Here is a 13,164-nt window from a genome sequence, read left to right as displayed (position 1 = left end):
ATTGTGGGGCAGGTACCAGCAGCACAACATCTCCTGGACCTAGCACCAGTACTTCTGTAGACCCTGGTGAAGTGGAGATCACCAGCATGGAAGTTGAAACTGGTTCGGTGGCACGTGCAGTAAGATCCCAGTCGCAGCCACCAAGAAGACGGGCCCGTACTACCCCTAGTTTACCAGAGGTGCTGGCAAACCCAAATTGGCAATCCCCTGATTCCGCCTCACCCGTACCTCCCCCTTTCACCGCCCAGTCTGGAGTCCAGGTGGAGACAGATAATCTAGAATCGGCCCTAGACTTTTTCTATCTGTTCTTCACCCAGGATCTCTTAGACTTAATTGTGGCAGAGACTAACCGTAAGACCACACAATATATAACCGCCAATCCGGAAAAGTTCCTTGCCCAGCCTTTTCGGTGGAAACCAGTCCAAGTTTCCGAAATTAACATTTTTTTGGGCCTTCTCCTTCACACGGGACTAGTAAATCAGAATGTGTTGCGGTCTTATTGGTCTACGGACCCAGCATATCATGTTCCCCTGTACTCTGCTGCCATGTCCAGGACACGATTTGAGAACATCCTGCGCTTCCTGCACTTCAATAACAACGAAACCTGTCATCGAAATGACCACCCTGATTTTGACCGGCTCCACAAAATTCGACCCCTTATAGACCACCTGTCATCCAGATTTGCAGATGCTTATACCCCTGACCAGGACATCTGCGTAGACGAGTCCCTCATACATTTTACCGGGCGCCTTCGCATCAAACAGTACATCCCAAGCAAGCGCGCCCGGTATGGGGTGAAACTGTATAAGCTCTGTGAAAGGGCCACAGGCTATACATCTTATTTTAGGGTCTATGAGGGAAAAGACTCAAAATTGGAGCCGGTCGGATGCCCTGACTACCTGGGGAGCAGTGGAAAGGTTGTGTGGGACTTGGTGTCACCCTTGTTCCAGAAGGGGTACCATCTTTATGTGGACAATTATTACACAAGGGTGGCCCTCTTTCAGCACTTAAAAATAGAAAAAATCCGATGCTGTGGCACCGTGCGGCCTAGTCGCCGGGGCTTCCCCCAACGGCTCATTACCACCAGACTTGAACGGGGGCAGAGGGCCGCCTTGTGTGCTGACGACCTGCTTGTGGTGAAATGGAAGGACAAGAGGGAGGTTTACTTCCTGTCCACCATTCACGCAGACACGACAGTTGAAATTCAACGGCGAACTGAGGTCATTAAAAAACCCCTTGTCGTCCACGAGTATAATACTAACATGGGAGGCGTGGACTTCAATGACCAGAGGTTAGCGCCCTATTTAGTTGCCGGAAAAACAAGACGCTGGTATAAAAGTGTCTTTTTACCTCATTCAATTGGCAATTTACAACAGCTTTGTTCTCTACAGTAAGGCTGGGAGAACTGGATCGTTTATTCAATTTAATAAACAGATCGTGATGGAACTCCTGTATCCAGGAGGTGCCGTGGCCCAACCCCAAGATGCAACTAGCCGGCTGCATGGAAGGCATTACGCCTATCCAATTCCGAGTACCCCAGGTCACCGAATCCGAAGAAAACGTTGTCGTGTCTGCAGCAGGGCTGGAATAAGGCGTGACACCACTGTTTATTGTCCCACCTGTCCTGACCAGCCTGGCCTATGCCTAGGGGAGTGTTTTGAGAGGTACCACGAGCAGGTACACTATTAGAGAGTAGGGAACTCCAAACACAGCGGTAGGCACACAAGGGTCTCTCAGTGCTATTTCACACTGCTGCGATGCGTTAGGGCAAAATGCCTAGCGAAAGTCACACTTTCCGTTCCCCCCCTACGCCGGAAGTGCTTGACTTAACACTAGTGCATGCCTACGTTACTGCGTGGCTTCTGTGGCAATATCGATCGGCCTGGAAGTCATGTTAGTCTATGGCGACGCAGTTCATTACTAGGCCAAATGCTACTCTTGTGGCATTCCCTGGAGGTCTGTTTTGGACGATACGGTGCAGCGGGCTCGACCCACCGGATTTGTCAATATGCAGTGTGAAACCAAATAAGACTAGGGAGAGGCAGTCCTCAATGATTTGGAATCAAGATTTGGGTATTTAATCTGGGGGCTTTTTTGCTCCTCAGGAAAGGACCACACACAAATCCTTGGGCCCCAAGAAAAACTAAAGTACACAACTTATTTACCACAAAGCGAAAAGAGTTTGAAAGTAGGACCTCAGCAGGATTCCAAAAATGCAAAAATACTTTATTGTGGACCTATTCACAGTAATCAACAAACAATTAAAATCACTTAAAAAATGAGGATCCCAGGGTGCCTCAGTCCCCCCTCCACACATACAACCGCATTCCACATTCAGACCACACTCAATTACACTAGTTAGAATGCTGCAGCAATTCTAGATATATGGGTATTGCAACTAATAATTATATGTGGATGTCTCCTTTAGATCACAGCTGATAGCTTTGACGTGGGCTTTGACCTCACAATGGAGGTAACAGAATGTACCAAAAATAGCACAATATTGGAAAGTTCACCCCTTGAGTGCACTCAAAAATTATTATATGGCCAATACAAAAAGAAAGAAACAAAAGTTCCCTGTTAAAAAAGGCACAAATTGGATGCACTTCCAGTCCTTAATCGTGACATTCTCCTCCACACGAAAGGCATATCTTGAAGTATCTTTTATATTAGAAGCAAAACTTAAACCACGGCTTACTTGTGTTCCTGGTGAATCTGCATGCTGAATGTCACTTACACCTCCGGACGTCCGCAGGTCCCCAGCACTCTGCGGTCCACGGTGGCTGTACACTGATTTCACCTGGTTTGCCGTTCCCATATATCACGCTGTTGCGCCTCCTGAAGCTGGCGTGGTCTGGCAGTAGCGGTGAGCGCGATCTACCCGCTTCCTACTCGGAATTGTAGCATCACAGCGGGGATCGAGCGCTCCTGTGTTCCTGGTAGTGAACGAATATGCAGTGTGAAACCAAACATCTGGTTTCGAGAGATCGTAATACACAGGGCTGCCAGAAACCTCTCCTTTCACTTGGGACAAAATGCGTAATGTACTTCGCCACAACTCTGTGCGATTTGCACGTCGCACATTGTCCCATGGGGGAGGAGAGGTTTGTCCTCGGGAGGTAAGTTAAAAAAAAACAAAAAAAAAAAACAGGTAAGCAAAGAAGTTAATGTTTAGTTTGCAATGTTAAGGTTTTTACTTAAAAAAGTTTAAAGTTTATTAATGTTAATGAAGTAATTGCTTTGCTGCTTGCTTGCTTTTTGTTTTTTTTTTGTATTTTTTTTTCTCTTTTTCCATCCAATAACCTTACAGGTAGACCGAGCGAACGACTAACCAGCTGCAGCACTGATGGTGCATCCTGACAGAACATTACGCGCCTGTCAGCTTACACACAAGTCGGTGCATGCAGCGCTGCAGGACGAGATTTCTCCTCCGCAGTCAATCAAAAAAGAACTCTGGCAATGATTTGTTCATCCACATCGATCGGTGTGAATGGATAAATCAGGTTTGCCAGGGCATACGAGCTGGTGGGTTTGGATTTTTGGGGCGGCAGCTCCTATGTCCTGGCAGACGCCTTCCCCTCTTTTTTTTTTTTTTCTCAAATTTTTTTGGCAGATATTTTTTCATCCACATTGATTGATTGATTGATTGTTTGATGTACATTTTTCCTTTCAGCCCAGAGTGCATTACCCTTATGCCCAATATAAGGAGTATAGCAGAAACTCCTAATACTGGCCATACATGTAATGATTGCAGAGACCCTAAAATGCCAGGAAAGACCCCACGAATGATGCCATTTTGGAAAGAGGACACCCCAAAGTATTCCGTTAGGTGCATGGTGAGTTCAAAGAATATTTTATTTTTTGTCACAAGTTAGCAGAAATTGTGTTTTTTTTTTTTTTCACAAAATGTCATTTTCTGCTAATTTATGACAAAAAATAAAATTTTCTATGAACTCACCATGGCCCTCATGGAATACCTTAGTGTGTATTCTTTCCAAAATGGGGTCATTTGTGGGGTTTGTTAACTGTCCTGGCAAGTGTGTGTGTGTGTGTGTGGGGGGGGGGGGGGGGGGCTAAATTGTAAGCACCCCTGTAAAGCCTGAAGGTGCTCATTGGACTTTGGGCCCCTTAGCGCAGTTAGGGTGCAAAAAAGTGCCACACATGTGGTATTGCCGTACTCAGTAGAAGTAGTATAATGTGTTTTGTGGTGTATTTTTACATATACCCATGCTGGGTGGGAGAAATATCTCTGTAAATGACATTTTTTTTATTTTTTTACACGCAATTGTCCATTTACAGAGATATTTCTCCCACCCAGCATGGGTATGTGTAAAAATACACCCCAAAACACATTAAACTACTTCTCCCGAGTGCGGCGATACCACATGTGTGGCACTTTTTTGCACCCTAACTGCGCTAAGGGGCCCAAAGTCCAATGAGTACCTTTAGGATTTCACAGGTCATTTTGAGAAATTTCGTTTCAAGACTACTCCTCACGGTTTAGGGACCCTAAAATTTTCCGCTAACTTGTGACAAAAAATAAAATCTTCTATGAACTCACCGTACTCCTAACGGAATGCCTTGGGGTGTCTTCTTTCTAAAATAGGATCATTTGTGGGGTTCCTATACTGTCCGGGCATTTTAGGGGCCCTAAACCATGAGGAGTAGTCTTGAAAACAAATGTCTCAAAATGACCCTTGAAATCCTAAAGGTACTCATTGGACTTTGGGCCCCTTAGCGCAGTTAGGGTGCAAAAAAGTGCCACACATGTGGTATCGCCGTACTCAGGAGAAGTAGTATAATGTGTTTTGGGGTGTATCTGTGCACATACCCATGCTGGGTGGGAGAAATCTCTCTGTAAATGGACAATTGTGTGTAAAAAAAATCAAAAGATTGTCATTTACAGAGATATTTCTCCCACCCAGCACGGGTATGTGTAAAAATACACCCCAAAACACATTATACTACTTCTCCTGAGTACGGCAATACCACATGTGTGACCCTTTTTTGCAGCCTAGGTGCGCTAAGGGGCCCAACGTCCAATGAGCACCTTTAGGTTTTACAGGGGTGCTTACAATTTTGCACCCCCCAAAATGCCAGGACAGTAAATACACCCCACAAATGACCCCATTTTGGAAAGTAGACACTTCAAGGTATTCAGAGAGGGCTATGGTGAGTCCGTGGCAGATTTCATTTTTCTTTTGTCACAAGTTAGCAGAAATGGAATTTTTTTTTTTTCTTCACAAAGTGTCATTTTCCGCTAACTTGTGACAAAAAATAAAATCTTCTATGAACTCACCATGCCTCTCACTGAACACTTTAGGATGTCTTCTTTCCAAAATGGGGTCATTTGGGGGGTATTTATACTATCCTGGAATTTTAGCACCTCACGAAACATGACAGGTGCGCTGAAAAGTCAGAGATGCTTGAAAATGGGAAAATTCACTTTCGGCACCATAGTTTGTAAACGCTATAACTTTTACCCAATCCAATAAATATACACTGAATGTTTTTTTTTTTATCAAAGACATGTAGCAGAATAACTTTCGCGCTCAAATGTATAGGAAATTTTACTTTATTTGAAAAATGTCAGCACAGAAAGTAAAAAAAGTCATTTTTTTGACAAAATTCATGTCTTTTTTGATGAATAGAATAAAAAGTAAAACTCGCAGCAGCAATCAAATAGCACTAAAAGAAAGCTGTATTAGTGACAAGAAAAGGAGGTAAAATTCATTTAGGTGGTAGGTTATATGAGCGAGCAATAAACCGTGAAAGCTGCAGTGGTCTGAATGGAGAAAAAGGCTCTGGTCCTTAAGGGGCGAAAAGACTGTGGTCCTTAAGTGGTTAAGGTTTTTTTTAAATTCAGGAATTGCAATCAATTTTTCTGACTGATTGTAACATTTCAAAAATCTGACTAATGTACCACACACGTGTGTTTAATTTTTTTCCCAATCATGAAAAATATGATTGCAAACTCAGAAAAAAAATTGCTTTGGTCTGTACATGAAGTAATTTCCATTCTCAAATGAATGAAGAAAAAAAACAAAGAAAGAAAAAAAAAAAAGCTTTCCATTTTTCAGGGTAACTGATGGTAGTTATCGAAATGGTGTAAAACTGAATCTTTTAATTGAATGGCATGTGGCCATCTTTAGACTTAACCCTCCACAGCCCTACAAATCTCTACCAAACCGAGCTGCAAATGTGCTGGCTGTCCCTGCTGTCACTTCTCCCTTACTTCCCTTGCCCGGCTATCCTCAGTATTAGGTAGCGAACCTCAGTCTTAAAGGGAATACCCAGGCAGATAAAATAAAATGACATTTACTTAAGTAAATGTCATTTTTTTAATCTACCTGGACATTCCCTTTAAGTAGCTAGAGGTGCCCCCGACTGAAGAGATCGCTCGTCAGTGGAATGCTGAGAGCTGGGTGACTAACCTCTCATTTACACACTCACCAGGACTCTGCATAGATAGGGAAGGAGGGAGAGAGGTGCTCTAGGAGGGGAGTGAGCTGCTTTTCTATAATCAGGCGCCTGTAGGCACGTGCCTACAGTGCCTTGTGGTAAATCCGGTAAATGCCACTAAATAAAATTGTTATGGTCACACACCTTCTAAGGTATACAAAACTTCATCTTTATTGTTGCATAGCTACAAAAACCCCCATAAATACCCACAATATCACCACATAGATCCCAAACAATTTAAACACAGCAATTGCGGAGCTTTCACAGCTATATGCATGTAACCAATGTAAAGTGATACTAATATACAGGTATAATTTCTCCTGGCCAGGAATAAACTACACCACCATCACATTCATCCACGCATACTCCCTCCTTTCACACTTGTGCCAAAGCTGTTGCATAGCTTGCCCCCCCCCCCCCCCCCCCCCCTGGGGCAGAATAATGGTTTCCAGTGCACTATAATCAGGCAAGCTAAAGTTCCATTCACTGTACACAGTTCATCTGCCGCCGCTTGTAGCCTGGCAGCATTGGTTAATCTCACCCCTCCAGTTGTCAGCTATTGTCCTCGGTATGTCCCGGGTCCTTGATTGGGTAGCCAGTCACTCCTGCTTTATTCGCGCTGGGGTCAGCACGACCACCTCACAGCGCCATTTCCGCAAGGTAGAAGACGCCAGCCCGGGATCCCACTGGTCATGTGTGAAAAGGATGCTGCGTCACACGCATCCGCATTGGCTCCGCCCACCGACGCGTTTCACGTCCTCATTGGACGTTTCATCAGGGTGTGTCCATGCCTATTCCTGTCCCGTCCTATATATCCTCCTTAGCCCCGCCCCTTGTCTCCGTTGCCATACCATTTGCTTCTATGCGGAGGCTTCTCCTGGGGCGGGTTCAAAACGGATATCACCCATTTCATGGAGATTGTTATGCAATAAGCACACATCAACACCCTACAACGGTATGATGTTGTCGGGGAAAATCAGAGTTGCAACAGTTTTTTTTTCTTTTCTTTTTTCTTTTATACAGAATTCCAGATATCAGCAGTAGCAGGATGTGGGCTAGATAGCATCCCTATTATTAGCATTCCTGATATGAATGTTTTTTCCACAGTTACTCAAATACATTTAAACACTTCCACTTGTCTTCACAATATGCAGAGATATTTTAAATATATGATGCACACTTAAAGGCACAGTCCACCTCCATGGCACAATTCATGCACTGCGGTTCCACGCATATCTCATGCCTTGCCCATAGATATGATCCAATCATGGGATTCACACCACCTATATTTCTAAGTAGGCGGAATTCACTGTATATTTAATTATATCTATTGGCCCTGAGGAAGGGGGATAGGTCCAATTCTGCATTCAATCCACCCGGAGTTACACTCCCAAGTTTAAAGATCCACATAGCTTCAATACCAAGATATTTTATGACTGCAGGGGCGAAAAAGAATATACTATAAGATCTTTTATCAACTGTGATACAAAAAAAAGTAGTGTATATGATACAGTGCCTGTGTGGTCTAAAATACATTGTCAAAACAAAAAGAGCATTAAAAGAAAGAGTATTGGAACACTTTTGTAGGATTACAAGTGGGAAGGCTACAGGCATAATTTATGATCACTATAGGGACCACCACCAGAACAGCCTGAGGGGGAGCTCAGTTAGGGGAATCTATGGTTTGAAAATTTCTGGGAGAAGGGGTGACTTTGATGAGGTCCTCTACTGCAAAGAAGCTATGTGGATCTTTAAACTTGGGAGTGTAACTCCGGGTGGATTGAATGCAGAATTGGACCTATCCCCCTTCCTCAGGGCCAATAGATATAATATACAGTGAATTCCCCCTACTTAGAATTATAGGTGGTGTGAATCCCATGATTGGATCATATCTATGGGCAAGGCATGAGATATGCGTGGAACCGCAGTGCATGAATTGTGCCATGGAGGTGGACTGTGCCTTTAAGTGTGCATCATATATTTAAAATATCTCTGCATATTGTGAAGACAAGTGGAAGTGTTTAAATGTATTTGAGTAACTGTGGAAAAAAACATTCATATCAGGAATGCTAATAATAGGGATGCTATCTAGCCCACATCCTGCTACTGCTGATATCTGGAATTCTGTATAAAAGAAAAAAAGAAAAGAAAAAAAAACTGTTGCAACTCTGATTTTCCCCGACAACATCATACTGTTTTAGGGTGTTGATGTGTGCTTATTGCATAACAATCTCCATGAAATGGGTGATATCCGTTTTGAACCCGCCCCAGGAGAAGCCTCCGCATAGAAGCAAATGGTATGGCAACAGAGACAAGGGGCGGGGCTAAGGAGGATATTTAGGACGGGACAGGAATAGGCATGGACACACCCTGATGAAACGTCCAATGAGGACGTGAAACGCGTCGGTGGGCGGAGCCGATGCGGATGCGTGTGACGCAGCATCCCTTTCACACATGACCAGTGGGATCCCGGGCTGGCGTCTTCTACCTTGCAGAAATAGCGCTGTGAGGTGGTCGTGCTGACCCCAGCGCGAATAAAGCAGGAGTGACTGGCTACCCAATCAAGGACCCGGGACATACCGAGGACAATAGCTGACAACTGGAGGGGTGAGATTAACCAATGCTGCCAGGCTACAAGCGGCGGCAGATGAACTGTGTACAGTGAATGGAACTTTAGCTTGCCTGATTATAGTGCACTGGAAACCATTATTCTGCCCCAGGGGGGGCCCCCCAAGCTATGCAACAGCTTTGGCACAAGTGTGAAAAGAGGGAGTATGCGCGGATGAATGTGATGGTGGCGTAGTTTATTCCTGGCCAGGAGAAATTATACCTATATATTAGTATTACTTTACATTGGTTACATGCATATAGCTGTGAAAGCTCCGCAATTGCTGTTTTTAAATTGTTTGGGATCTATGTGGTGATATTGTGGGTATTTATGGGGTTTTTTGTAGCTATAACACAATAAAGATGAAGTTTTGTATACCTTAGAAGGTGTGTGACCCTAACAATTTTATTTAGTGGCATTTAGTGGTATATATAGGGGTTTAACCTTCCCCCATAACTTGTTAGGGGTATAGGAGCCAAACTGCAACTACATTCTTAGCTGAATTAATTTCATTGTGGTAAATCCGGCCCTGCCTAGACCATTTGGGGTTTATCTTTACTCCAATTGATTTTTATGGCTACTGATAGATAATGATGCATCGGGAGAGTGATGGATAGTTTCCGATTTATCTCTGTTTCGAGGAGCAATTTACCAAGCTTGTTTAAAGGGATGATCAGTGAGATGCAGCTAATACTGGCTTGCAGTGGTGTAACTACAATTCATGGGCCCTCCAACAAAACGTTGATGTGCTGCCCCCCTCCCCGAATGTTCACACCCCTCCCATTGTTGCCCTTCATGGCCTGGGGCCCATCTCACAAGGGTCATAAAACTAGTGTGACCATCATGATCTTCGCACATATAACAAGTGTAGCCACAACAACACCTTATCTGAAGTATAGTCCCCTGTATCTGAGGAAGGGAAGGTTAGCATGCGCTAAAACAGTTTGGGGCTTGAAGGCTTTCACTGTTCAGTGTCCGAGATAAGAGATAGCACATATGTAAAAGATGGAAAGAGCACTCTTGGTTATAGCAGTTTTGTACAATGTTAGAAAATAAGGCCAAGTTACTGCTAGGGGCCCTTTAATGTGATTTCAGCTGCGCTTTGGGATCACAAGAGAAATTGTAATTTGGCCAATTCACAACCGCAGGTCCTGAAGCATTTTTGGAGCGATTGTGCTCCAAAGCAAAGGATAGAAGATCCTCAAAATCACTTTTGAATCGCTTTTCAAAAATATTTTTGCATTGACTTTGTAAGTGATTTTCTTGTTTTAAAAAAAAGTTTTAACTCCCCGCTAGGTCTCTGAGTTCCACGCCCACCAGCTTCCTCTAAAAGTCCTTGGTGCTTCTCTATTTGGAGATACTGGTAAGAGGTAGCCATGGCATGGCTAGTTTCTAAGTTGCCTGGTTACTTCTGCTGCGAATGTAATCCCAGCACAGCACAAAGAGAGGTGTTCTGTGGTTTTTGTCTCCCTCCCAGGCTTCTGTACAGAGTATTCAGTGAAGCAGAAATGCAGCTCCAGGAAGTGCTGATCCAGGAGGAGATAATCAGTGTGTGTAGTATGCTGTGCTTTAATTACATTCACAGCAGAAGTAACCTGGCAACTTACAGATTAGCCGTTCCAGGACTACCTAAACGGAGCCGCTGAATGATTGCACCCCTAACAGGAGTGGTAAGAACCCGTGGGGGTGTATTGTGATTACCCAATGGTTTTGACTTTCATTGTACTGCTGTTCTGGCCAGGGGAGCCACTGTGTTTATTGACATTAGTGCGGTGAGGAAGCACCAGGACTTTTACTTTTTGCCCTTGCCACTGAACTTTAAGGCACTCCTGGGAAAGGGTGCCAGATGTACCAAGTGCTGTTAGTAAACCAGGGGGTGCCTACAGGGGACTTGTTTGATCTCTAGACTCATATTCAATCACTGTTGTCCACAGGGATTGGAACTCAATTCTTAGAGGGCCAGTTTTGCATGTAATACCGAGGAGAAGCACAGAGCTGGAGGGGTGAGGAGGCTGTCAGATAGGGGTTGGGTGAAATGATCCAGCAGTCTGGGCCTCTCGCCAACACATCAGGAAGAATCGGAGGTCACTGTACACACGCTAGATTCTTGCCAGAGTATGGCTCAAATGACTGTATTGGCCAAGAACAATCTAATATGTGTATAAGCCTTAAACTGGAGAGAGTTAGCAGCTCTACCCTCCAGTGCATGCAGGCAGCAATCACAGTTAGGAAGGTGCAGGAGAAATGCTATGCCATGTTACAAAGCAACAAGAAATCCACCTCCTCCAAGTCTATAACTAAAGTGCTCTATTGGAACATCCTTAAACGCAACCAGTCACATAGGCAGCACCAGATGATGTAGCTGCCTAAGTGACGGCTTGTATGAGTTAAAAGAGAAACCATAACCAAGGATTGAACAGCATCCAAATCAGAAGCAGATACCCCTTTTCTCATGAGAATTCTTTACCTTTTCTCAAACAGATCATCAGGGTGCTCTGTATGGCTGATAGTGTTGAACCCCCCCCCCTCTACCCCCCACAGTGTGATGTCAGCACCAGGGTGCTGACATCACACCCTAGTGCATGATGCATTTTTGGCAGTTGGTAACAGCTGTTATTTCCCACAATGCAACAAGGCTCCCACAGTGTGATGTCAGCACCCTGGTGCTGACATCACACTGTGGGAGCCTTGTTGCATTGTAGGAAATAACAGCTGTTTCCAACTGCCAAAAATGCATCATCTCCTTCCACAGACATCACCTGCCAGCAGTAAAAATGTTGCCATGTGATAAATGTCAGAAAGTAAATCAGGGAGAAGAAAGATTTTACAATGGGTAATCATTGACTAAATCATTTATACATAATTACTATAATAATTAAGCACTTTTTTCAATTAAATTTTCACTGCAGTTAAAGAGAGTCTGAAGCGAGAATAGATCTCGCTTCAGACCTCATAGCTAGCAGGGGCATGCGTGCCCCTGCTAAAACGCCGCTATAGCGCGGCTTAACGGGGGTCCCTGTACCCCCAAACCCCCTCCGTGCAGCGGGGGAGCGCTTCCTGGTTGGGGCAGGGCTAACCGCCGCAGCCCTGCCCCATGCGTGTCTGTCAGACGCGTATCTCCGCCTCTCCCCCGCCCCTCTCAGTCTTCCTTCACTGAGAGGGGCGGGGGAGAGGTGGCGATGCGCGTCTGATAGACGCGCTGGGAGGCAGGGCTGCAGCCGTTAGCCCTGCCTCCAGGAAGAGGGGAAAAGCGACCAAGTCTGCGACCAAGGTTTGCGGGGGGTGGGTTGGGGGTGAAGGAACCCCCGTTAAGCCGCGGGATAGCGGCGTTTTAGCAGGGGCACACGTGCCCCTGCTATATATAAGACCTGAAGCGAGATTTAGTCTCGCTTCAGTGTCTCTTTAAGGATTATGCAATAATCAGTTTACAGTTATACGCATGGAGGAGTGCAGATTTCTTCCTACACTGTATTAAGCTTACGCTTTCAACCAATAGGTCATCTCTAGAATCTGCACAAACATGTATACCGAGTCTGAAGAAGTTTAAAGCTTATTCTTATCCAATAAATTATATCATCCAATTTCAAAATGTCCTGTCTATCTTGATTATGGATCAGTCATATTTCATAAATCATCTGTTATGATGTGCCCCACTGGGGGAGGAAGGGACTTGAGAGAGGAAGACTTTAAAGTACTTTTTTTTCTTGGCATCCTACACATGTAACATATTTGGGCCTCACCATCCCCACAAACATATTATCCAAACTATAGTATTTTATTACAAGAGTATAACAAATATGTAGAGTTTGATCAATACTAACATACCTGGTTGCGAAGGTGGTTGTTTTTAAGATGGTTATGCTCTGCCATGCTTTGTTTATGTATGCCTCTATCTTTTCACCGGCCAAAGTCATTTCTTAAATCAGTATGGCAAAAACAAATTGCATCTGGCAAGGCTCTTCCCCAGGAGTATGGAGGTCCTGTTTGGTTAAACATAATATAGAAGAGGAGTGGGACTTCTAAATACTGAGAATTATGAAAAGACTGCAGGTCTGTTGCAAGTTTTATGGTGCCCATACATGGTACAATTTTTT

The 13,164-nt window shown here is 44.4% G+C and overlaps 2 protein-coding genes across 4 annotated transcripts in view; one reads left to right on the top strand and one right to left on the bottom strand.

The window, feature by feature from the left end:
• Nucleotides 1–2,791, bottom strand: part of ARHGAP26 (Rho GTPase activating protein 26) — a 1,021,369-nt gene extending 1,018,578 nt beyond the window's left edge. The window contains exon 1 of the mRNA XM_068277500.1: nt 2,699–2,791. Within this exon, the coding sequence (XP_068133601.1) occupies nt 2,699 (1 nt within the window). The 5' untranslated portion in view covers nt 2,700–2,791. The remainder of the gene's footprint in view (nt 1–2,698) is intronic.
• The window catches only part of FGF1 (fibroblast growth factor 1), a 204,726-nt gene that overhangs the window by 49,500 nt on the left and 142,062 nt on the right, over nt 1–13,164 (top strand). The window contains exon 1 of one of the 3 annotated variants that reach the window (XM_068277508.1): nt 10,641–10,740. The exons of the other annotated variants lie outside the window; for them this stretch is intronic. The gene's annotated coding sequence lies outside the window, so the exon portion shown is untranslated. Of the gene's footprint in view, nt 1–10,640; nt 10,741–13,164 lie in introns of those variants that run through there. 3 annotated transcript variants of the gene reach the window in all.

Source organism: Hyperolius riggenbachi, chromosome 3 (assembly GCF_040937935.1).
Source record: "Hyperolius riggenbachi isolate aHypRig1 chromosome 3, aHypRig1.pri, whole genome shotgun sequence".
NCBI lineage: Eukaryota > Metazoa > Chordata > Amphibia > Anura > Hyperoliidae > Hyperolius > Hyperolius riggenbachi.
This window is presented reverse-complemented; position numbering and strand designations above follow the sequence as displayed.